General features: G+C 40.6%; 1 protein-coding gene across 3 annotated transcripts in view; it reads left to right on the top strand.

The window, feature by feature from the left end:
• The window catches only part of NUDCD1 (NudC domain containing 1), a 75,776-nt gene that overhangs the window by 8,409 nt on the left and 41,133 nt on the right, over positions 1-26,234 (top strand). For all 3 annotated transcript variants that reach the window (XM_073229965.1, XM_017657615.3, XM_017657614.3), the window contains exons 2-4: positions 1,073-1,227; positions 18,570-18,755; positions 21,793-21,973. In XM_073229965.1, the coding sequence (XP_073086066.1) occupies positions 1,073-1,227; positions 18,570-18,755; positions 21,793-21,973 (522 nt within the window). The remainder of the gene's footprint in view (positions 1-1,072; positions 1,228-18,569; positions 18,756-21,792; positions 21,974-26,234) is intronic.

Here is a 26,234-nt window from a genome sequence, read left to right as displayed (position 1 = left end):
GTCCTCTTAATTTTTTGCCTGTTTTTTACTTATGCCTGTGAAAAGTAGGTGTGTGTATGGTGGGGTGGGGGGTATATTTCTTAACTCTACCTTATCCTTTGTAGTTTAGCACCAATTTTTGAAAGCTTCCATCTCCCCAATAGATCAGCTCCCATTGTTATTCTCACTCTACCCAGTAATTTTTCTTCATTGCTTTTATTACAGTTTACTTACATATTTAGTTATGTGATTATTTGACTAATGTCTGTTTCACCACTGTATCTTAAGTGCTAAGCAATTTTAAGAGAGTAGATTTTAAATTCTCATCACAAGAAGAAAACAGGTGCTAGATGTGTTAAGTAAACTTTTTGTGGTAATCATTTCACAATGTGTACATCAAGTCATTATGTTGTATACCTTAAACTTATGCAGTGTTATATGTCAATGATATCTCAATAAAGCTGGAAAAAAGTAAAATTAATTAGGGAAGCAACTAATGCCCTAGAGGAGAAAGTACAGTTCTTAAGTGGGAAACTTCATTTCTTCTCCAGATAGAATATTTTGTTCTGTATCCTTGGGATTTACATGGTATAATATTGGAGAAGTCACCACTTGTTGCCTACATTTATTCCCATAATTTTATAATGAGATCATTAAAATATTTCTTAGAGTATGGTAAAAATGAATGATGTAATAGAGGTAAAACCATTTTTAAAAGTACCAAAACACATTATAAAATGGACTTGTTATTTACCCCCAAAACAGGAAATTCTTCAATTTTAGAATTTCTCTGTTCTTTTTATTCATAATTACAAGGCAGAGGTACCTAAAAAAGGATTATGGCATAAAAAGCCCTCTCTCCTATGTCCACTATGTCGTAAGGGCAGGAACCATGTTAGTTCTACTCATTTTTATCTGCACACAGTGCCTAGTAAATGCCCAGAAATTATTTTTGAATGAATAATACAGTGAATTTGTCCTGAAGGCCTTTCGTGATTAGCATTCTGTGATTCCATTGCCTTATAGGCATTCTGTAAAAAGGAACCATGTGAGGCAAAACTCTTCACATCTGTTTATTTTTCTTGCATTTCAGCTGTGGCAGAAGTAAGACTTGGAGATGACCAGTATACACTGGAACACATGCATGCTTTCGGAATGTATAATTACCTACACTGTGATTCATGGTATCAAGACAGTGTCTACTACATTGATAACCTTGGGAGAATTATGAATTTAACAGTGATGCTGGTAAGAAAAAACCTGTAATACTAGCATTTTCCAAAAATTTGATTTTTGATTCTGACTTTTAATGTAATGCTCAGAGAATTGAAGTTCACCTTTAATATATAGAATCCTATTTTTAATCTATGTAAGGCTCCATTCTGTTTAATTCAATATTAATTTTTCTCATTGTTTCTGTTACTTACACTTATTATTCCCCTCTAGTCCTACCAATGGACAATTATTCTAGGGGTTTTTATAGATCAATAATCAATATGACTGTTCATGTCTGCTTTTTCTTTGTGAGATGTTATCCCTAACCATGACAGTATAGTTTTGTCTATTTTTCCTTTTAGTATTTTCAGTTTATGTGTTTTTAACTATGTTAGTTGGGGTGCAAAAATTTAGGATTGTTTTGTCTGCTATGGGTTGGTCCTTTTAGCATTTTGAAGTGTCACTTTTATCTCTAGGCTCTGGAAATATGAGTCTCCTGATATTAATATAATTCTGTTGACTTTTTAAAAAATTAATATTTATCTTTTCCTATCTTTTTTCTTTCATTTTATCAATGTTCTTATTTTTAAAGTGCATTTCTTATAGAGCACATAAAGTTAGGTCTTGTCTTTTATCCGGTATGGCAATCTTTGTCCTTTAATGGAAGGGCTAGTACTTTATATTTAATGTACTCTCTGATATGGTTGGGTTTATGTCACCATCTTATTATCTCTCCAGTTTGCCTCATCTATTCTTTGTTCCATTGTGTCTCTGTTCCTACCTGTTCTTGGATTAATCAGGGTTTTCCTTTTCATTCATTCTTTAATTTCCTTAAAATTCTTTTTAATTGTCTCGTTGGTTCTTCATGTAAACCTGTTTGTGTTATTATTTTATTGGGCAACGCAGAGATAATAGTATTCATTCTTAACTTGTCGTAGTCTGCCTCTAACAGGATTCCACTATAAAATCCTTAAAATAATGTAATTCCTTTTTCTTTTCATACCACCCTTTGAGAGCTGTTTTTGTCATATGTATTTATTTCATATGTTGTAAATGCCACAGTACATTGCTAATATATTTGCTTTAAATAGATGGTAGTCTGTGAATAGCTTTGTAACTACTCCCTTCTCCTTCTTGTCCATCTACAGACTATTCTGACTTTCTCTATTACTCCTCACTGAAATTCCTTTAGTATCTCCTTTATGACAAAATCCGCAATGTGTTCATGTGATTTAAAAAAACAAATTTAAAAAGGATATTTCATGAAGTTTCTTTTACCCCCATCTTTTTTTTTTATCTGTCCTGGGTTCAGTACTCAGATTCCCATTGCAACTCCTTTTTTCATTTTATGTGTATTTTTTTGATTGAGGTTAATTGACATATACCAGTATATAAGTCTAGTTAGTACTTGTGACCATACAAATTATTTTTCTTGCAATGAGAACTTTTAAGATCTGTTCTTTTAGCAAGTTTCAATTATGCAGTACAGTATTATTAATTATATCCCCAATGCTGTATATTACAAGGGGATGACTTACTTATTTTATAACTGGCAGTTTGTACCTTTTCACTTCTCATTTCACCCATCCCCCAACCCCCTTCCCTGACAACCACCAGTCTTCTCTCTCTATCTATATTTTTGTTCTGTTTTTTTTTTTTCCTTTTTGAAGTATGGTTGATACACAATATTATATTAGTTTCAGGTATACAACATAGTCATTTGATAATTATATATATTATGAGATGCTCACCATGATAGGTACACATACAAAGTTATTAAAATACTATTGACTATATTCCTTATACTGTACTTTCATCTCCATAATTTATATATTTTATGATTAGAAGTTTGTGCCTTTTTATTCTCTTCACCTATTTCACCCATCCTTCCATGCCCTTCCCCTATGGCAACGACCAATTTGTTCTCTGTATTTATGAGTCTGTTTCTGTTTTATTTGTTGTTTGTTCATGTTCTACTTTTTTTTAGATTCCACATGTAAGTGAAATCATATGGTATTTGTCTTTCTCTGTCTGAAATTACACTTAGCATAATACCTTCCAGGTCTATCCACATTGTCACAAATGGCAAGATTTTATTCTTTCTTATGGCTGAGTAATATTCCACTGCATATACCAAATCTTCTTTATCCATTTATCCATTGATGGACATTTAGATTTCTTCTATTTCTTCGCTGTTGTAAATAATGCTGCAGTAAACATACAGGTGCATATATCTTCTTGAATTAATGATTTTGTTTTCTTTGGGTAAATACTCAGAAGTGGAATTACTGGGTGGGTGGCATATCTATTTTTTATTTTTTGAGTCATCTCCATACTGTTTTCCATAGCAGCTGCATCATTTTACATTTCTACCAACAGCTCACCTAGGGTTCTTCCTTTTCTCCCTTTTCTCCACATTCTGTCCAACACTTGTTATTTCTTGTCTTTTTGACAATCACCCTTCTAAGTAATTAGTATGAGGTGATACCTTATTGTGGTTTTGATTTGCATTTCCCTGATGATCAGTGATGTGGAGCATCTTTTCATATGTCTCTTGGTCATCTATATGTCCTTGGAAATATGTCCGCTCAGATCTGCCCATCTTTTAATCAGATTGTGTTTTTGGTATTGAGTTATATGAGTTTTTTTAATATTTTGGATATTAGGCCCCTATCAGATACATTATTTATAAATACTTTCAGTAGGTTGCCTTTTCATTTTCTTGATGGTTTGCTTTGCAGAACCTTTTTTAATTTGATACAATTCCACTTGTTTTGTATTTGTTGCCTTTGGTGTTCATTGAAAAAATCATCACCAAAACCATTGTCAGGGAGCTTACTGCCTTATTTTCTTCTAAGAGTTTTATGGTTTTATGTCCTAAATTCAAGTCTTTGATCCATTTTGAGTTAATTTTTGTGTATGGTGTAAGAAAGTGGTCTATTTTCATTCTTTTGTATGTAGCTGTCCAGTTTTACTAACACTGTTTATTGAAGAGGCTGTTCTTTTCCCATTCTGTATGCTTGACTTCTTTGTCATAAATTAATTGACAGTAAGTAGTTGGGTTTTTATTCTGTTCTGGGCTGATTGATCTGTGTGTCTGTTTTTATGCCAGTACAATACTGTTTTGTTGTAATAGCTTTGTAATGTAGATTGAAGTCAGTGAGCATGATGCCTCCAGCTTTGTTCTTCTTTCTCAAGATTGCTTTGGCTATTCAGGGTCTTTTGTGGTTCCATACAAATTTGATGATTGTTCTGTTTCTGTGCAAAGTGCCTTTGGAATTTTGGTAGGGGTGTCATTGAATCTGTAGTGTGCTTTGGGTTGTGTGGACATTTTAACAATATTCTTTCTTTCAATCCCTGAGCATGGAATAACTTCTCATTTTTTTGTATCTTTTTGTAACTTCTTATTGTTAGGTTCTGGTGTGTCCATCCGATGGTGGTGGTTTTTTTGTGTGTTTGTTTCAGCAAGTATAAGCACAAAGATATATATTCTTAATATACAAGCTCTTCATATTGTCATATGCAGTTATAATGCCTTCTCTCCAATTTATCTTTTGCCGTGCTGTCTACTATCCTCTAGTAATACCAAACTCTTTCAATTTCCTGAGATAGGTTCGGTATCCTTTTGCCTCTAGCCCTTTGCTGTTGTGATTAACTCTGCCTGGAACATTCTTTCTTAGTTTTATGTTGGGTTGCTTCCCAATCTTCTTGAGTCCCGGCTAACTGTTTCATCTAGGAAGCTTGCCCTCACATCCTCTCTTTGCTCCTCCAAGAATATTTAAACCAGTGGCTCTTAGATCTACATGGACTGAATTCCTTCTTGGCCAAGGGTTGGCAAACTTTCTGTGCACATGGCCAGATAATAAATATTTTAGGGCTTGTGTGCTACATAGAGTTATGTTACAACTCAATTTTGCTGTAGTCATATGAAAAAAACAATGGATAAGTAAATGAATAAGTGTGGCTGTGTTCTGTTAAAACTTTTTAATAAAGACGGTGGACTGGTTCTGCCTCATAGACTATAGTTTGTCAGTCACTGGTCTACACTGTGGGTCTGTCTTAGGTTTCTGTAACCCTAGCAGTTGTTAAAATAAGAGCAACTGTTTAAAAGCTTGTTATTCTTTGGAGTTGGCATTATATTCTTCATAGGATCTTGCTCTTACAATTTCTTCTCTAGATACAGGTATGAGTATTTGGTTCATTGAGATAAATAATTTAACTGAATAAGAAATATTTACCTTTTTCAGCAAACATTTATTGAATGCTACCTTGTGCTTGGCAGCTACATACACAAGTAAATTGATAACATGTAACAGTGGAAGTAGGTATAAGATGCAGAATATGGGGAGAAACTGATAAATGTTGAAAAATGAAGTGTTGAGGGAAGGTTTCTGTTAGGGTCTAGGACTCCGGGGTTTCCCAGAGAACAAGACACATGGACACGGAGATGAAAATCCAAGCAAAGTCTTTATTCAGCCAGCAAGCTGGGGTCGACAGCACCTCCCCTGACACGCAGGCCGAATCCAAGCTGCCGACCCCGAAGCAACTTAGGGTATTGATTATATAGGATCTTCACAGCAGTTACATCAAAGCCGGTGCAGTTCTACAACTAATAGGTTTAAAACACACTCTATATTGTAACCAATGGGAAACATTGTAACCTTTTTAGGGAACGCGCCAGTTGCCTGCCCGCTTCAATTGTTATCTCTTGCTTACCCAAGCATGTCTATGTGACTTATCACGGGTTACATCCCCAGGCGTTCCCTGGCTGTTGCCCACTTCTAGTTATCTAACTTAGGGTAGGCGCACATTTCTCAGAAGCCTCGGGTGATTTACACAAGAAAAGACTGGGTGGCTCTCGCTCTAGGCAGTCAGGTTAAGTGTTATTAGTTTTTTTTCCTGACTCTTGATGCTCTCTGCACTCTGTTACATTTCCCCCCTTTTCTTGATCAGACTAAGGAATCTTCCTCAGCGGTGTCTAGGGCCTGATATTTTTGGCGAAGGACCAGGAGTTGGCGATGTCAAACCTCTCCTGCACAAACTTAAGCAGCCTGTTTATTATACATGGGCCGATGGTAAGCAAAAACAGCAGGATGACCAGTGGCCCTGCAACGGCCGAGAGGAGGGTAGCAAACCATGGCTTGTGCTTGAGCCAAGACTCAAACCAGCCTTCACTGCTGCTGCTTTCATATTCTTTACGCCGCCTGTCAAGATCTTTTTTTAGTTTGGCTAAGGAATCTCTGACTGCACCTGTCTTATCTACATAGAAACAGCATTCTTCTTTTAGGGCTGTGCATAGCCCACCTTCTTTTAAGAACAAGAGGTCCAGGCCTCTTCGGTTTTGTAGGACCACCTCTGCCAAGGAGGTGAGGGATTGCTCCAGGTCTGATATTGACTGTCGGAGCTGTTCTAGGTCCCTGTCGACTGCCAGCCTCAGGGCTGTGAGCCCTTTTTCCCACATCACAAGGGCTGCGACCCCAGTGCCTGCCCCTGCTATCCCTAGGGAGAAGAGGGTCCCAATGGTCAGGGCGGTAACAACCTCCCTCTTGCTCCGGTGGGGGCTCAGCCTTTCTTCCCAATAAGAAAGGAGAGATTCATGAGAATGATACATTAGGTGAGGTAGAATGGCCACCAGCACACAAAACTCACTGTTAGCATTGAACACAGAGGTGGATTGGGCCGGAGTGAGGCCTGTCTTTGAGCAGAGCCACCAGCCCGAGGAGGGTATAATCCACTTTCCCTGCTCCCACGTAGTGTTATTATAGGAGGAGCATAACTGGCTCTGGGTCGTCGGGACTGTGCCTACACACGTACCAATGACTGAGACTTGAGCGATTGTAAGTTCCCACGGTCTCCCGTCCCAGTAAGTGGGATGGGAGTTGTTGATAGTGTAGGAGCCATTTATCCCGATTGCCTCATAGAAGGGGGGTGAACCTGGGTAGCATAGCCAACAGGGATCGGTGAGGGAGGAAGTGGTGTGGTTAAGAGTCTCTACTACTGCCTGCACCATTTCCCACATGGGATTATCTAACCCGGAGGGAGTGTGCTGGGCCCATAACCCAGAGGTCGATGGACCCGGTCCTCTCGTGGGCTCTGGAGCAAGCGTTCTGGTCGGCATTTTCTCATCCTTTTTGCTCAGGCCCTTGTCCTGGATTGAAGGTTTCTGGGGATTTATAACCGGGTTGGGACCTATGGCAGTGGTGGGAGTTGACACGGTTAATTTAATGATGAGGGTCGAGCCAGCATGCCCCCCATATTTATAATACACTATTCCCCACGCTAGTCCGTTTATCCAGCTCAATACCTCAGTATTTTTGCCCGTCTCGGTGAATTGAACTCTTACCCAATCCTGGTCCGTTTTGTCACAAGCCTTGGTTTTGTAAAGGGTCATAGGCTGGTGACGAGGGATGCCCTTGTTGACATAAGTAAATTTGACAGAATCGATTTTTGTAACTGTCCATCTCCAATCCCCATCGTTCGAGGTTACACAGTCCCAGCTGGCCCAAAAGAAGTCATGCCCCCCCCCCCACAGTGCCTTCCTTTACCTGTTCCTGGGCAAGCATAAAACCCATGGGAGCGAGCCAAATTTGGAGGGATGGATCGGTAAACGGGGTTGATCTGCCGAAAGCAGAAATACAGGTCAGGCCACCAGGTTCCGATTGGCGCACTGTGTTGTGTGGAGTTGATGACTTCCCCATTGTCGCTATCAGTCAGCATCCAGGTCAGGTTCCTTGGTTGATGGGGGTTGGTGCCTCTGATCCCCACAGATGTGGCTCCCGTGAAGATCCATACTAAGGAGCTTATTAGCAGGATCTCTTTCATCTTCGGCTTAAGTGTAGTTTTAGGGGATTGGCAGGATACTGCTGCACCTTCCACTCTTCTTTTCGGTTCCTTGGATCGTTACGAGGTAGGATCCGAACGTGGGTGTGGTACACCCATGAAGCGATACCATCAACCTTGAGAGCAGTGGGGGTGGTAAACAATACAACATAAGGTCCTTTCCACCTGGGCTCGAGAGTCCTCACTTGGTGTCTTTTGACCCATACCATATCCCCTGGGACTATGCCATGTTCCGGGCTCGGAATTTTCCCGCCCTCATAATATGCTCTGATCAGGGGCCAGATTTCCTGCTGCACTTTAGCAAGAGCTTGCAACACATTCAGATAGTCAGGGGATGGGTCCTCTGCACCGGGAAGCTGCACTCGCCAGGTTATGGGTGGAGGGGCCCCGTACATTATCTCAAATGGAGTTAAGCTGTGTACATAGGGGGAGTTCCGAGCGCGGAAGATGGCCAAGGGAAGGAGGGTCACCCAGTCCCCGCCAGTCTCCAATACCAATTTAGAAAGGGTCTCCTTCAGGGTCCGATTCATTCTTTCTACCTGCCCAGAGCTTTGTGGGTTATAAGCACAACGTAACTTCCAATCTACTCCCAAAGCTAGAGCTAGTCCTTGCAGGATTTTGCTAACGAAAGCCGGGCCGTTATCGGAACCTATTGCTTCAGGGACCCCATATCTGGGGATGATTTCCTCAATTAATCTTTTTGCTACTACCTGGCTAGTCTCATGCTTGATTGGAAAGGCCTCCACCCACCCAGAGAAAGTATCTACCATAACCAGCAAATACTTGTATCCATACTTCCCTGGTTTTATTTCGGTGAAGTCTATTTCCCAATTCCTCCCTGGAGCCCTCCCCCTTTCCCGGGTACCTACCGGGTGCAGCCCTCTTGGGGCTGGTCTTAGCATTGCACAGCTACTGCATTCTTTCATGATCTGACGAGCTGCCTCATTCTGGTGGGGAGACACCAACTGCGCGGACTGGAAAAGGCTGAGCAGCTTTTTCCAGGCTAGATGGGTGGACTTATGCAGATTAGCAAGCATGTACTGCCCCAATGCTTCTGGCAGGATCAACCTACCTTCTTGGTCCCTACTCCAATTTCCCTCCTCAAACAGTTTCTCTGAGACTTGTTTCTTAATCCACTCAAGATCCTGAGGGGAATACTCAGGTTTGGGTGGCAAGGCGGGCAGTTCAGGTATGGGTATTTCGAGGGCTGCAAGTACAAGGGAGTCCGAGAGGGCTGCCCTCTTAGCTTCCGCATCAGCATGGCTGTTGCCGATGGCCTCAGGTGTCTTCTTTGATTGGTGGCCCGGTACATGTATAACTGCTACCGCTTTGGGTTTTTCGACAGCAGCTCGTAGTCTTTGGACTTCTTGCAGATTCCTCAGTCCCTTCCCTTCCGTGGAACGGAATCCTCTTTCTCGGTAGATGGCACTGTGGACATGGACAGTGCCAAAGGCATATCTGCTATCTGTGTAAATGTTGGCCCGCTTGCCTTCTGCTCTTTCCAGGGCCTCAGCGAGAGCAATAAGTTCCGCCTTCTGTGCTGAGGTGCCAGGGGGCAGAGCTGCACTCCAGACAACTTCCCCTTCGTGGGTTACTACTGCCCCTGCTGTCCTGACCCCCTCCTGCACAAAGCTGCTCCCATCCGTATACCAATTTAGCTCACAGTTTGGTAACGGTGTGTCTTTCAGGTCTGCTCGCACCTGGATAATTTCGGAAAGGATGTCTCTACAGTCATGGATGGGGGTCGTCAGATCTGGGTCCGGCAGAAGGGTGGCAGGATTTAGGATTACCGGGTCAGAGAAAGCGATTTGTGGAGAATCTAGTAGGAGCCCTTGGTAGTGGGTGAGTCTTGCATTCGTCATCCATTTTCCTGGAGGATGCTTGAGGATCCCCTCTACGGTATATGGGGCTATTACTCTCAGGTTCAGGCCAAAAGTCAGCTTGTCTGCCTCCTTTACCAGTAGAGCGATAGCTGCTAAGATACGCAGACAAGGTGGCCACCCGGAGGCCACTGGGTCTAGCCGCTTGGACAAATAGGCCACAGGTCTTTTCCATGGGCCCAGCTGCTGAGCCAGGACTCCTTTAGCCACTCCCTTCTTTTCATCTATAAACAGGATATAGAGTTTTTCTGGGTCTGGCAGAGATAGGGCGGGGGCCTGGAGGAGAGCTTCTTTTAGTCTGTCAAAAGCCTCTTGTTGTTCCTGAGTCCATTGCCAGCCCGGCCCTTCTTTGGTCGCTTCATATAGCGGTCGGGCTATTTCTGCATACCCTGGAATCCAGAGCCTGCAAAACCCGGCTGAGCCAAGAAATTCTCTCACTCCCCGGGGTGAGGAAGGGACGGGGATAGTCAGGATAGTTTGTTTCATAGCCTGCGTTAGCCACCTGGCCCCATTAGATATTTTGTACCCCAAGTAGACTACTGACCTCTGACAGATGTGGGCTTTCTTGGCACTGGCTCGATATCCCAGTTCGCCCAGTTCAGCCAGCAAGTTCCCCGTGGCTTCTTCGCACTCTTCACGGGTTTCCGTGGCCAGCAACAGGTCGTCTACATACTGCAGCAGTGTCACACGGGGGTAGCTCCTGCGAAAGGGCTCCAGGTCCTGGCTTAAGGCTTCATTGAATAAGGTGGGAGAGTTCTTGAAGCCCTGTGGTAGTCTAGTCCAGGTAAGCTGCCCTTTTCATCCCCCACCCCCCCGGCTCTTGCCACTCAAAGGCAAACAAAGGCTGACTAACTTCAGAGAGTGGGATACTAAAGAAGGTGTCTTTCAGGTCCAGAGTAGTATACCGCACATGCGTGGGTGGCAGGTGGCTGAGTAGGGTGTAAGGGTTGGGCACTGTAGGATGGATGTCTTCTACCCTCTCATTGACTTTCCGCAAGTCCTGCACTGGTCTGTAATCTCTACTGCCAGGCTTCCTCACTGGAAGCAGGGGCGTATTCCATGCAGATTGGCAGGTTTTAAGGATTCCTGTCTCCAACAGTCTATGGATATGGGGTGCTATCCCTTTCCTAGCCTCTTCCGGCATTGGATATTGCCGGACCCGGATGGGTAGAGCCGCGGCTTTGAGTTGAACAACGACTGGGGATAGGTGTTTAGCGAGACCAATTCCTCCGGTCTCGGCCCATGCGGAAGGGAACCTCTGTAACCAAGAGTCCATTTCTCCCCGGCCCCCCTTTTCTTGATCTGCCTGAAACAGATGATGTTTGTCAGCCAGGGACAGAGTTAACACATGCGCCGGTTGTAGGGGCTGCCCTTCTTTGTCCATGATTTTTATCCCTTCGGGTTCAAAATGAATGCGCGCCCCAACCTTGGTTAGTAAGTCTCTACCTAACAATGGTGTGGGGCTCTCAGGTACGACCAGAAATGAGTGAGAGACCTGATGCCTTCCTAGGTCCACTTTTCTGCTAGTGGTCCAGGCACATTTCTTGGACCCTGTCGCTCCCTGGACTATACTTGTGCGTCCTGGGTTCAGGGGACCGTGGGCCTGGTTAAGAACTGAATATTGTGCCCCAGTATCTACCATGAACCCAATGGGAGTCCCCTCCATGCACAGGGTTACCCAGGACTCGGGGAGGGGTGCCGAGCACCGTCCCCGTCAATCCTCCTCTCCTAGGTGCAGGGTCTTAACAGGGTTCCCTTTTCCTTGTTCCCTCCTTTGGGGGCACTCCCTCTTCCAATGTCCATATCTCTTACACAGGGCGCATTGATCTCGTCCTAGTCGGGATTGTCAGGGTCCTGTTCCTCGAGGTGGCCTAGGGTCCTCCTTCACCCTGGCCAGGAATATCCTGGCCATCTCCTCCCTCTGCTTCTTGTTCTCCCTCCTCTGAAATTCTCTATCTTCTTTCCTATTTTTCTCCTGCATTTCCCATTTCTCTTTCCTCAGCCTTTCCTCTCTGTCTTCCGGAGCTTCCCTAGCATTGAAGACCTTCTCTGCCTCCTGCAGCAGTTCTCTAATAGAGATCTCCCCCAGGTCCTCCCGCTTGTGGAGTTTTCTCCGGATATCGGGGGCTGCCTGGTTGATGAATGAGAGGACTACAGCTGATCTATGTTCCTCTGCTTCTGGGTTTATGGGGGTATACTGCCGGTAAGCATCAAACAGCCTTTCCAGATACGCGGCTGGGCTTTCCATTTCCCCCTGAACAATAGTTTTTACCTTAGCCAAGTTAGTGGGCCGTCTGGCGGCCGCCCAGAGACCGGTCATCAGAGTCTGGCGGTAGACCCGGAGACACTCCCTACCTTCTGCAGTCCTGAAGTCCCAATCCGGGCGCATAACTGGGAACGCCTCATTGATGATGGGCTGGAGGGTAGTGGGTCTTCCATTCTCTCCGAGGACATTTTTCCTGGCCTCATTGAGGATACGCTCTCACTCTTCCGTCGTGAAGAGAGTGCGGAGCAATTGCTGGCAGTCGTCCCATGTGGGACGATGGGTAAACATAATGGACTCCACTAGACCTATAAGACACTTGGGGTCCTCTGAGAAGGGAGGGTTCTGAGTCCTCCAATTATAGAGGTCACTAGATGAAAAGGGCCAGTATTGATATTGTTGAGCGATGCCTGTACCGATGGCACACACAGGCAGAACCGGCACTGCTCCTTCTGAGGTGGAGGAGGGAGCCTCCCCTTCTTGTTCCCTGGCCCCCCGAGGCCTTAACTGCATTCCTCCTGTTCTACCTGGCCCCCAGCATGGGGCCAGGGCAGGGGAGTGTGGGGAAGCTCTTTTCGGCCTCCTGCCTCCCTCTGCTGAAGAGTCTGGGGAAGCTGTGGCCGCCTGGTTCCCGCTGGGTTCCCCAGCCTCGTTTTCTATCCTCCCGGCAGCTTCACCCCTCTCCTCCGCATACGGGGATGGCTGCTCAATCGGCAGAAGGGGGTAGAGAGGAGAACTGTCGGGGAGGACAGGCGGCGCACTCGGGCGCACAGGATTTCTGGCCCTGCGATCAGAGGGCTTTAATTTTTCCTGAGCAACTAGGATGGAGGTCTTTAGTGGGTCATTATGAGGTTTCCCCACCAAAAAGGGCCTCAGCCAGGATGGAGAGTTCTCGGCTAGATTTTCCCAGACCAAGATATAGGGGAGTTGGTCAGGGTGGCCCTCAGGGTCTGGTCGGGAGATAATGGTTTTGACTTTGCCGATAAGGTCCAGGGAAAGAGACCCCTGGGTCGGCCAGCCTACTCCAAAGGAAGGCCACTCGACTGAGCAAAAGGTGTCGAGCTTACTCTTCTTGATGCCAAGGCTCATATTTAAGGCCTGTTCCTTGACCTTCGGGAAATGGGAAAGGATCAGACTCTTAGGAGTAGCCTGAGTCTGACCCATAGTGAGAAAGAAGAAGAAAAAGAATATGAGGGAGACAAAGGCGAAGGATGAAGATGCCACTTCAAACAAAATGACTGTTGTATGTGCTTGTGAACAGGTGCCTGTTGCACAGTTTTTCTTCTGCGGGGGACGCCAATTTATCTGGGATTCGCGGCTGTGACCCCCTTATCCTGTCACGGGAGTCTTCTAGCGGCGGGCACCCTAATGGCTCTTAATTGCCCGACCCGTGCCTGCGGGGAATGATGTAGTGGCAGAAAGGAGGAATGGAGAGAGCAGGAGAACCTTAGAACAAGGAAACTTAAAATGAGAAGCGCAAAAAAAAATATAAACCGAAACCAAAACACAATAAAACAATCAATGATAACACCAAGCACACACACCACATCTGATCGCACTCGTTCGGACCAGTCCTTCTTTCACTCTGGTGTGCACCACCCTCACCACTTTCAGGATCCTCAAAAACTCTCGTGATTCTCCTGAAAGGCGTCCACTCGGACTACCGCAGGGTGACGAGCTCGATCCTTTCCTCCCCGGGCGCCAGGTTCCTGCCGATCGGACTTGCTTTCCTAAGGCCAAGTCACTCAGATCCTAGGGCCAGGATTAGTCACCTGGACTTCACTCAGGGTCACTAACCCGGGGGCCGGGACTACCAACCTGGACTCTCTCACTCGGGGTCACTAACCCGAGACCATACACGGGATGGCGACTCCTGCTTTATAATGGATTTATGCAGACACGAGGGGGCAACCCTCGAATTACACTGCCCCGTCCGGACAATTAGACCTTGCCTCCAGCCATCCTTTGTTCTCAGGGAAGCCGCACGGATCCCGGACGAGCCCCCAAATGTTAGGGTCTAGGACTCCGGGGTTTCCCAGAGAACAAGACACATGGACACGGAGATGAAAATCCAAGCAAAGTCTTTATTGAGCCAGCAAGCGGGGGTCAACAGCACCTCCCCTGACATGCAGGCCGAGTCCGAGCTGCCGACCCCGAAGCAACTTTGGGTATTGATTATATAGGATCTTCACAGCAGTTACATCAAAGCCCGTGCAGTTCTACAACTAATAGGTTTAAAACACACTCTATATTGTAACCAATAGGAAACATTGTAACCTTTTTAGGGAACGTGCCAGTTGCCTGCCCGCTTCAATTGTTATCTCTTGCTTACCCAAGCATGTCTATGTGACTTATCATGGGTTACATCCCCAGGCGGTCCCTGGCTGTTGCCCACTTCTAGTTATCTAACTTAGGGTAGGCGCATTTCTCAGAAGCCTCGGGTAATTTACACAAGAAAAGACTGGGTGGCTCTCGCTTTAGGCAGTCAGGTTAAGTGTCATTAGTTCTCTTTCCTGACTTGATGCTCTCTGCACTCCGTTACAGTTTCAGAGGAAGTGTCCCCTTAACAGAATATGGAAGGATCAATTAGCCTGTCCTACAGATTGGGGCAGCTGTGTATGCACACAACTTAAATACATTTGGCAAACTTCCACAGGCATGTGTGCGCACTACAAGTACTCTAGATTGGTTTGCTGAAAAACAGGATATGTATATATGGAAGGACCTAAATGATATTCAGTCTATGGCTGGAGATGAGGATAGCAATGTGGGCAGAGGCAGGTTTTAAAGGGAGAGAGAAAAGTCATGTTATTCTGTGTTAAGCAAAGAGAAATGTTAATTGAAAGATTAGCTCTTTGATTAATTTTAGTACTGTGCTTGACTGGGTGAAGGATGCAGATAGGGTCACAGTTTAGGGCCAGAAGCTTGGTTTTCTTAGTTCATTCATTAATAATCACTATTTGGTATATTAATTCCAACTTAAATTATAAGATTGCAAGTCTGGAGTGAAAGTTTAGAAATTAGAATTTTTTAAAAAATTTCCTTGGTAAGCAGTAAGGAAACAAAGTTCGAAATGCATCACTTACGAGTAAGTTTCCAGAAGTTGCCTTCTTTCCTAGTTCTGTTATCATCTCATCCCTGAACTCTTAGTACTTCATGTGTATTCTCTGTTAACAATTGGATTATAAAGTATTTGAATTATTTAATTGAAAAACATAACTTACACTCTAAAAATATTATATCCTCTGTGGAAAAAAACTACCTTGTATGTTTTTTTAAAACTGGTAAGTGACGCATACATTTGAGTGAGGAACTCCTGCCCCAAACGTTAATTTTTATAGGTCTTATATCTTGGGTTGATGACACCAGATAGAAGTCCTCTTACTTCTTCTCTGAGAGGTATAAATCCTGGTCCTGGCTTTGCGAGATTGAAGTAAAAGAAAAGAGTTTGTGGTCTCATTTTTTCGTATATGGGCATTCTTTCAGTAGTGTTGTTGACCCCTGTGCTTAGCTGGGCCTGATGGCCAGAGTTCGTTTAGTTTAAATGTTAGAGGAATACCTAGTTTTTATTTTGCCAGAGTGGGGAATTTATATTGATTTTGGAAGAATTGGCATTTTTATGATCTTTGTTTTCACCCCAGAACGTGGTATGTCCTTCCATTTGTTTAGATCTCTTATATCCTTAAGTGAGATGTTTGTCGTTTTGTCTTGATCTTATTATACTCATTTAAAATATATTCTTAAGTATTTTATAGCTCTGTTGTTAATAGAATATAGTTTTTTTCTATTTTTCTTTCTACGTGCTTATTATTCATAAAGACTATTTGTTTTATGAACAGCCACAGTATTTGATAATTCAGTAATTTTTACTGACTCCTATTTAGATTTTCAGAGTATACAGTTATCATTAAAAGGAAATGGTTTTCTCTTTTCTTTTCCCAATGTTTATGAAAATGGAAATAACATTCCCATGTCATTTCATTTTTGTCTTACTGCTGTTAACCAAGTAGAACCTCTGAGACAGTGTTGAATAATAATGGAGATTGCAGATATCCTTGTTTAGCTCCTGATTTTAATCGTAATGGTATTTATATGTAAGAAAATACTTAACTGTTGGTTTTTGAACTTTTATTGTTTTAAAGTGCTTCCTTCAGTTTTTCTGTCTATTTTGTTATGCCTGTTGATTTTTATCACATGCCTTTTCAGCATCCACCTATTGTTAATAATTGTGTGCTTTTCAATAATTTATCTATGTAGCAAATGAAATTGATAGTTATTAAATTCCTTAATTTCCTATCTCCTCAGGAGTAAATCCTTGTTTGTAAGAGTATACTGTTGATACATTGTTGGATTCTATTTGCTCACATTTTTCTTTGAATATTTGTATTTATTTTCACAATTTTTTGTCTATCAGATTTTGATTAAAATTTTACTGGCTTCTTTAAGTGAATTGGAGAGCTTTTTGGGATTGAAATAGTTTAAGATTGGAATGATCTATTCTTTATATGTTAAATAAAGATCTTCTTTTGACCTATTTATCTTGTCCTTTTCAGTGATAGTTCTCTAAACGTGTCTCTGATTTATTCTATGGTAATTGGTTTATTCAAATTCTGTTTCTTGGGTAATATTGTGATGTGTGTTTTTGCTAGGGAAAAACATCAATTTCCTCTTCAGTTTTCAAATTTATTGCTGTACAGTTGTATGTTTTATGCTCTTGAGATTGTTATATTTTCTGTTATTCCTTTCTGTTTCTCTTTTTTTTAGTCAGTCTTTAGAAGGGCATTATTATTTTATTTTTAAAGAACCATGTTTGGTTTTTAGTTTGGTTTCTGCTTAAGTCAGCTTTTGTCTTCCATTTTCAAACTGTATTGCACATCAGAATCACTTGGAGTAATAGATCAAAGCAAAAGCTAATTTCAGGTTACTGTTCCCAAAGTCTAACTCAGCATATCCGGGTTGGGCATGGTCTGGGAATCTGCATTTTATCAGGTAGGCATCTCTGATAATTTTGTTTTTTTGAAAATTTTTGAAAAACTGCACCTGTGGTAGAAGTGTACTACACTTACTTAATATATTTCTGATCAATAACAAAATAAATCCACTTGATCTTTGATCTAATGTGTTGGGATCAGGTGGAAAAGTTTGGCACATTGGCTTAAAAAAAATAGCAGAAAACAATTGGTCTTATATCCATTTTATTGCCTGAAATTTTTTTTTTTTTTGTAGTCAAAGATGCATATGTACAAATCTCACAGAAGTTCTTTTTCTGTGGCTGGTTTACCAGGAAAAAGAATGACAATTCTTGCTAAAGCTGTAAATACTATTGTGGTCAAAATGAAGGCCTGTAAGGCTCAAGAAAGAAAATCCACAATTGCTTGACCTTTAGATTTAGGCAGGAGGCAGCAAGTGGCAGTAGTTGAATGTACAGGTTTATTGGGACATTATACTTCCAAGTTAGTTGATTTGTGGGTTTGCAGTCCTTACTTTATGGAATGTCAGTTGGGAGGAAGTGCTTAGGAAGTAAAAAAATGCCTTAGGAAAGAAAAAAAAAAGTGTGTTTAAAATTTGGTTCTTTGTTATACTATCATTTTATTATGGTATTAGGGGTTATTTGTAAGTAATGTGTTCTTCCTTAATATTTAGGGAATTAATTCTGTCATAATTAATTTTTCCATTTACTGAAAAATTAGTTTATTTATCCTACTCGTGAAGAGTGTCATCCCTTGGTGCCTCACTAAATTGCACTTAAAAGTTCAGAGGAGAGGTACTGGATTCCATTTGAAGCATGCATTTCTTGAAGCTGTGTTTTGGAGTGACGGGATGCAACTACTTGTTAGTCCGGCTCAGTTTTACCTGGAATGCTCATCTCTAGAGCAGAATCTCAGCTTATTTTCTACCATTGAATTTATTAATAAGGAACTAGTTAATTTACCTGGTTAAAGGAAAAAATAAAAGAATAAGTTCTTTGAACCATGCATACTTAATGCATTACTGAAAGCTTTATGTTAATAGAGACATTACTCAATAAAATTGCAATTAATTTAAAACATCATTTCTTAAAGCTTTAGCCAAAAAAGAAGGGAAAAAGGAAATGATTCACTGACAAGGTGCTTGCTGTTGTCAGCAGCCCTCAGTTCTTCCCCATGTGCTTCTATCATGTGCAGTCCAAGAGAGAGCAAGACAGAAGATGAAAAGTCTTTTAGACTTTGTTAACGAAGTCACATATTGTCACTTCTGTATTTTATTATAAGTGTGTCAGTAGTGCAGTTCATAGTCAAAGGAAAGGGAATTAAGCATCTTCTCTTGAAGAGGTGAGTAACCACTACACTGCAGGTGTGTATATGGATTGAGGTGAAGGAGGGATTCATTTATAATGTTTGGCTTCTTTGTAGGATACTGCCTTAGGAAAACCACGAGAAGTGTTTCGACTTCCTACAGATTTGACAGCATATGACAATCGCCTTTGTGCATCTATCCACTTCACATCTTCTTCCTGGGTTACGTTATCGGATGGCACTGGAAGGTTGTATCTCATCGGTACAGGTGAACGTGGAAATGGTGCTTCTGAAAAATGGGAGGTGAGTTTTTGGTTTTTTTTTTTTTAGACTTGAGCAAGTCTGAAAATTACATCTAAATTATCCCTTAATGATTTTGAAATAATGCTTTTTAGGGGTAGTTTCCATGTGACATCTTGGTTTTTTATAATATATAATGTTTTGGATATCTTTTAAATTAAAGTATAAGATGTATGCCTTTTACAAAACTGGTGTGTTAACCATTCCTGTTTTGATTTGGGGTCAGTAATATTGTCAAGAATTGAATTCATTTGTCAGCAAATACAAAGTGCTCTATACGTGTAAAACAGTACACTAAGCACTAATACTGCCTCCTAAGAGTTGGCCAGAAAATTACATTGGGATGTCTTTTCTCCTCTGTCATGTTGTATATTCTGGCATGTTTATAGGCCTGGACCACTTCTGCTCTGCTGCTCTGCTAAGTTGTCTGGTATGTTTATACTAGTCAGACCGTGAGTTAGTGAGTTATCAGAATATTTATTCCCTGCTTAGAAAAATGCATATAAATATAGTAATATGTCAGTCTCTGCCATTTTTACTTCAGTTTTCTTAAAACAGTGTAGCAGACTTAAATATGAGGAGCGGGTTAGGATTTTAATAGTAATACATAAGAAGTTTATTTCTCTAGAGTCACCGTTTTTGAAAGTGAAAAACAATTATGTTGAGTTTTACTACTAAGTGTTCTATGCTATGCTGTAGCCTTAATCTCTAAAAGCAGATAGCCTTTAGTTCTGGGTAGATGGTGATACAAACTTAACATATTTACATCTTAAAAAAGTATTTTTATCAGACCAGTAAATGCCTACCAAAGACCAGACTTTAATTATTTGAGAGAGAACAAGAAGGCCTTAGAGTGATTTTAAGAGTTTCAAGTGATTTACCTTTCTTACTAACTTACTCTAAACAATACACCACCAGATTGTAGCACATTAAAAAAACACAATAAATGACCAGAGTAGCAATAGTGTGTTTACAGAGGTCCTTTGCAGGCCTTTGCAATCAGTCTCAAATATTAATTGGACCTTGTGGCATTTTCTGCCTTGGCTCCAGTAATAATTTTTTTTTCACTGAGGTAACATGGTATATAGCACAGCTGCCTGAAACAATTGGAAGGGGTTTAGGAAATGATGGGCAGGAGAAAGTTGAATGAGAATTTATCTGCTACCAAGCTATGTGGATTCATGGGGTTTTGAGCAGGATGAGACTCATGGACCTGGCTTTACCTTCAGTTTAAAAATAATACCACATTCTCCTCCAGAAGTAAATTCATAAGGGTTTATATTTACAATTAATTTGTTTTCTGCTATGTATATCCCCTTGGCACTTATTAGATCTTCAATAGTATTTTTCAAATCAAAAATTTAAATCTGCTTCATGCCCTCTTCAATATACACTGCTATAGTGATATAAGGAGCCCTCTAAGATGTTTTCAGTTAATAATTGTCATTTGGGGAGGTGGGGAGTGGGAAAGGGATGGGACTTGGACATTAACTGAGATGGGAGAGCTATCGTGGAATACTGGTCACTTTAAGAGAAACAACTTAGAATAGTTTCAGGATTTGGGGGGAATTGGTGTAACAGGTGTAAGAGGAAGCAAATGGTGGGAGTGATTGGGGGCATGGTAGTGTGTAAGAGGGCCAAGCAAGGGTGATGACAACTGAAGTGCACAAAGAGAAATAAAAGGAGACAGGAAGACTGCCTGCTTTCCAAATGTGTCCCCTGTAATATGATAGGATAGGATATGTAATGTCCTGTGTATCAATAGCAGCACCTGAGGTTGCTGGGCTCATTCAGGAGACAAGAAGCTTCACCCTAATTAGTTAAGTCCAGACATGCATGCCTGTGGTCTCCTTCCGGTCCCTTTCACTCATGTGAGAAAAAAGAGGAAGAAACAGTAAACTGGCTGTCTGTATCTGCAACACTTAACTTTTTTCCCTTCCTTTTCTTTTGCCTCCCATTGTCCCCAAACAAAAGTAAACACCTGATCAGCAAACTAAAAACCTGTCTTGATTAACTCTGTTTTGAGTAATTGATGTTTTTGTTTGTTGTTTCTGCTTATGAAGAACTAGAATGGATTCCAGAGGTTTTCTGTTTGAATAATTTTAGCAGAGGTGCTCAAACACATAGGGAAATTGAAGACAGAGCACAATTTTCTTTTAAAGACTTCCAAGTAGGAGCAGATAGGGTGAGATTTCAGACAAAGGTTTAAAAAAAGAAGGAGCTTTCCTTTTTCAGTTGGGTGTTCCTTCAACTATTTCTTGATTCAAATATCTTATTTAGAAATCAGTCTTAAAATGTCTCTTATTTAGTATTTACTCATAAAAATAGTCTTTCAGGCTATGTGTTTGTAGTATAAAGAAGACTGATAAGAGTTTGTGTCTATGATTAGATTTGCTTTTTAAGAGCAACTTAAGTATTATATTTTGGATAGAGTTTGTTGAATTATACCTTTTAAATGGAAATGGCTCTTTTGTCAGAAACTTATTTGTCCAGTATAAGTGATAACGTTCTCCAATTCCTTTGACTCTGACCTTTCAAACTTCCAAAAATAAAACAAACTAAAAACAAAAACAATAGGAAAAATGTGTGTGTGCACACACGTACTCAATCCAAGAAACTAAGAGGACAAAAGCAAAAGCAAATCATATCTGAGTCAAGGGAAGAGATGAAGGAATGAACATCGATCTTTGACTAAAGCACCATTTTTCAGTTGATAATTCTTTTCTAGGAGATTGCTTTTAGTTCTTTCTCCTTTAGATAGTGCTTTGATGCCCTCTTGCTTTCATTGTTTTTAAGAGAAGAATACTGATCAGTTTTCTCTGCTAAACAAATAGATATTTTTTAAAAGTTCTTTCTTCAAGGAATATTATTTGAATTTGCAATCTTTATTTAAGGACTTTTTTCATTTTTATATTCCTTATAATAAGTAGTATCCAAATTAACTGTTGGATGGCCAGAATTCTGTGTATTCCCTCTGGTTTATCTTCATTTGTGTAATGTGTACATTTTTGTGTGTGTTTATGTAATTTTTTTTTTGTAGATTATATTTAATGAAGAGCTTGGGAATCCTTTTATCATAATTCACAGTATCTCATTGCTGAAAGCTGAAAAACATTTAATAGCTACTCTACTTCTTCGAATAGAGAAAGAGGAATTAGATATGAAAGGAAGTGGATTCTATGTTTCTTTGGAGTGGGTCACAATCAGTAAGAAAGACAAAGGTAAAATATAACAAAATTATGATGCTGTAAGGATTGCTGTTATTTAGTACATTTTGAAATGCAAAGCTGTTCCCGTAAATGCTGCTGGCTTTTTCATGGGCACTGTGTTTCTTGGGCATTATGACTCTAGTACCTGCCATCCAGTGGAATGAATATCCGTAGGTAGTTCCTCCTTAGGTATGGTTCATTTAAAAAAAAAAGTAATGTGCTTCCATAGTCAGTTATGCCTTTTTTTTATAAAAGAAGACATTATTACATGATTTTTGAAGAATTTAAAGCATACATTTTCAATATATGCAAATATTTATATAAAATTTATATAAAACTAAATGTAACTTAATTATAAATTATAGAGTAATTAAAATATAAATATAAATACCTAGATGGAAAAAATAACTTTATTTTCTTAAACTACAGATGTGATTTTTTTTTAATTTAATTGATCTTTGTCACTTGTTTCTACCCTCAGGAAAACTTAATTTTTCTCACCCAGGGTACTTCCAAGTGTAGAAATCTTGGTCACTTTGGAACTGTCAGACTTCTAACTCGGACATTAAAAATTACTTTTTTCTTTTTAAGTAGGATTCCTTTTTAATACTGTGGCTTTGCCCTGTAGTTAGTTCTCACTGACTCACCAAGTGATTTTTTCTATGGTTAAGAACTAAGGAAGCTTGTTTCCATGATGACTCTGCTCTTTTCCTGTTTTATTAATTTACTCATTTAACTTATGTATCAGTCTTAAATTACACTGATTGCTAGAAAAAGATTTCTTTATCATAGCTGCTAGTTTACAATCTGATAAAAGCTATTAGTATTTGTGTCTTAAGAGGACTTTCTCTTTTATTTTCAAATGAACATATAATATATACCATATATATGTATATAGTGTGTGTGTGTATATATGTATATATCAGAATAGTTTATAAGTAAGATGAATAAATATCCTCGATTTGTTCTTTGAAGTATTTAATGTAATTTGTTTGTTATTCTTTCCAGTATTATAGTTTCATCTCTGGAGGAACACAGTAACTTAAAGTGTTAGAAAACGTTTCTGTGAAGGACTAGATGGTAACCGTATAATCTGTGTCACAACTACTCAGTTTTGCCGTTGTGGTGCAAAATCAGCCATAGACTATATAAATCAATGAGTATAGCTGTATTACAATGATACTTTACTTAGGGACATTCGCATTTGAATTTTATATAATTTTTACATGTGTTGAACATTATTATTTTGATTTCTTTTAACTATTTAAGAATATAAAATTAGTTCTTACCTCACAGGCCATAGTTTGCCAATCTCTGCTTTAGATAATGGAAACTTTAATTTTTTCTATTAAGGTATATAAAAAACAGGAAATCATCCTGTGTGTTCTTCCTCTTTTTTTGCAAGTCACTTGTCTGTGATACCAATAGCTCAGTCCACAGTAACTCTCATCAGATGGCCTCAGATCACAGTGACACTCTTCTCTAGCTCCCTCACCTCCGGCATATTTGTTTCCTTGCCTCACCTAGACAGGTATATTTAGACTCACCTTTTCTTTTTCTCTCCCAAGGTTTTAATTGTAGGATCATTAATTCTCTCCATTCATTTTATCTTTCATTTCTCTTCTAAATGTTTCATTCCTTTTCCCCCCAACTTACAATAATATAATTGTTACTCTTTTCTTTTTTAATGAACATAACAGTGCAGTATTTTTCTAAACTGTTGAGAGAAACATTTGATAAATTACATTTTGTGGTTATATAATCCCATTATACATTAAGATAAGCGTGTTAAAGTTATCAAAAATTTTGAGCAAAAAAAGAAAATTTAATTTTAATTCAGCATTTTCCAACTTCTTTAACTATGGAATTCACTTGAAACTGCCTATTATTTTCTGTTGCACACATATTGGAAAAGCCATACTACCATAGTAGAGTCTAAGTTTGTTTTTAGAGATGGGTAGGACCCTTGGCCCTGCATATACTATGGAGGAAGTATAGGGGTTTTCAGTTCATTCATGAAATTATAAGTCAGTTCTTAAATCTATGAAATGAATGTGTATATGAATGTAGGTTATGATTTAGAGAAGAAACAATACCGGATGTTTTAACATTGTATTATTGTGTAAGATATATGACAGGCTATGATTTTTGACTATTCAGCATGAAAGTTACAATTATAATCAACTTTAATAGAAAAATATGTCAAGATATGGACTCAATTCAAATATTTGAGTACTTTTTATTTAAAATATCATGGATATACAATCTTACAAAGGTTTCACATGAACAACATTGTAGTTTTAATATTCACCCATATTATCAAGTCCTCACTGCCCACCCCCCATTACGGTGATTATCAGCATAATAAGATGCTGTAGAGTCATCACTTGTTCATGCTGTACTGCCTTTCCCGTGACTTACTTATATTGTGATTGATACTTACAGTGTGCCTTAATCCCCTTCTCCCTCCCCACCTACCCTCTCTAACCCCATCTAATATGTAACCACTAGTCCCTTCTTGGAGTCTGTGAGTCTGCTGCTGTTTTGTTCCTTCAGTTTTCCTTTGTTGTTATACTCCACAGATGAGTGAATTCATTTGGTACTTATGTTTCTCTGCCTAGCTTATTTCACTAAGCATAATACCCTCTGGATCCATCCATGTTATTGCAAATGGTAGGGTTTGTTTTCTTTTTATGGATGAATTATATTCCATTGTGTATGTATATACCACATCTTTCCATTCATCTACTGATGGACACTTAGGTTGTTTCCATTATCTTGGCTATTGTAAATAGTCCTGCAGATTAAAGATGGTGGGGTGAGAGGTGAGACAGAGACCTCCTCCCAAAACCACATATAATATGAAAATCTACTTAATGCAACTAATCCTGAAATAACAATGGGAAAGAAGCTATGCCACACTGCATAAACCTGGAGAAAAGAACAGACCTCATGGAACAGGGTAACATACCAAAGCAGTAATCCAGCAGGACCCAAGCCCTTCCACCACCCCAGCTTACAGGCAGGAGGAAGAGAAATGGAGCAGAGAAGGGGTGGAGGCCTAGGACTGCTGAACACCCAGCCCTGGAGATCTGCTCTAGGAGCATGAGCCTACATTACATGGTGCTCTGGAGATTCATGGGGCTGGAAAGCTAAGACAGGTGGAATACTTGGAGAGACTGAGATTCCAACCTCTGGTGGAAAACAGGGATCCACATCCAGCTGCTCTGGGAGAAAAGAAAGGCAGGTTGTTTGAGAGACTTCCTAACAGTTTGAGAGGGCTGCTAAAAGGGCAAGGACATCACAGAGCTTGCTGTTCAGGAAAAAGGACAGGTAGACAAAATTGTCTAGGCATACTGTGCCCAGCAGGTTGGGAACTTTCAGGATCCTCAGGCTCTCTATCTCCCTGGCTAGCCCCACAGTTCTGAGACCCCCCCACCATGATACACAGCCTTCTGTACCTTCTTCCCGGCTGACACCAGATCATAAACTGGCTGCTCCCACCATTGCACCAGGCCAGCCAGAGGGCAGCCCCAACTACAGTAGCTACAAGTGAAAGCATAGAGGCATCACCCTGTGTGCTCAGCCCACTGACACTGGTAGTACAGCTGGGAAGCAGGAAAGGCGTCTTTACTCCTGATGGGCACCAGCGCCGCTGGCCATGATGCCCTCCATTGCTTTAGGGGCTGAGCAGCTGCAAAGAGTAGAGCTTCTGGGCACTAGAGGATGCCACATACACACATGAAATTTCAAAGGAACCTGGTTCGAACCAAAATCCCACAAACACCAGAAAAAGAGCCAAGTGAAACTGATCTCATCAGTCTTCCTGAAAGAGATTTCAAAATAAACATCATAAATATGCTCACAGCAGTACAAAAAAAATACTCAAGAACTGAGGGAACACTTCAGGAATAAGATTCAATCATTAAAGAATACAGTATCTGAAATGAAACATATAATAGAGGGATTTAAAAGCAGATTAGATGAAGTAGAGGAGATGGTAAATGAAATAGAAATTAGAGAAGAAGAATAAAAAAGTTGAGACATAGAGAGAAAAAACGATCTCTAGGAATGAAAGAATATTGAGAGAACTGTGGGACCAATAGAAAAGGAAAAATATTCTCATTATAGGGGTACCAGAAGAAGAAGAAGTGAGAGAAAAAGGGATAGAAAGTGCCTTGAAATTGCCTTTGAGGCAATAATTGTGGAAAACTTCCCCAATCTGGGGAAGAAGATAGTCTCTCAGGCCATGGAGGTGAACGGATCTCCCAAC

The sequence above is a fragment of the Manis javanica genome, chromosome 2, assembly GCF_040802235.1.
Source record: "Manis javanica isolate MJ-LG chromosome 2, MJ_LKY, whole genome shotgun sequence".
In the NCBI taxonomy this organism is placed as follows: domain Eukaryota; kingdom Metazoa; phylum Chordata; class Mammalia; order Pholidota; family Manidae; genus Manis; species Manis javanica.
The sequence above is the reverse complement of the archived record's forward strand: the minus strand, read 5'-3'. Positions and strand labels throughout refer to the sequence as shown.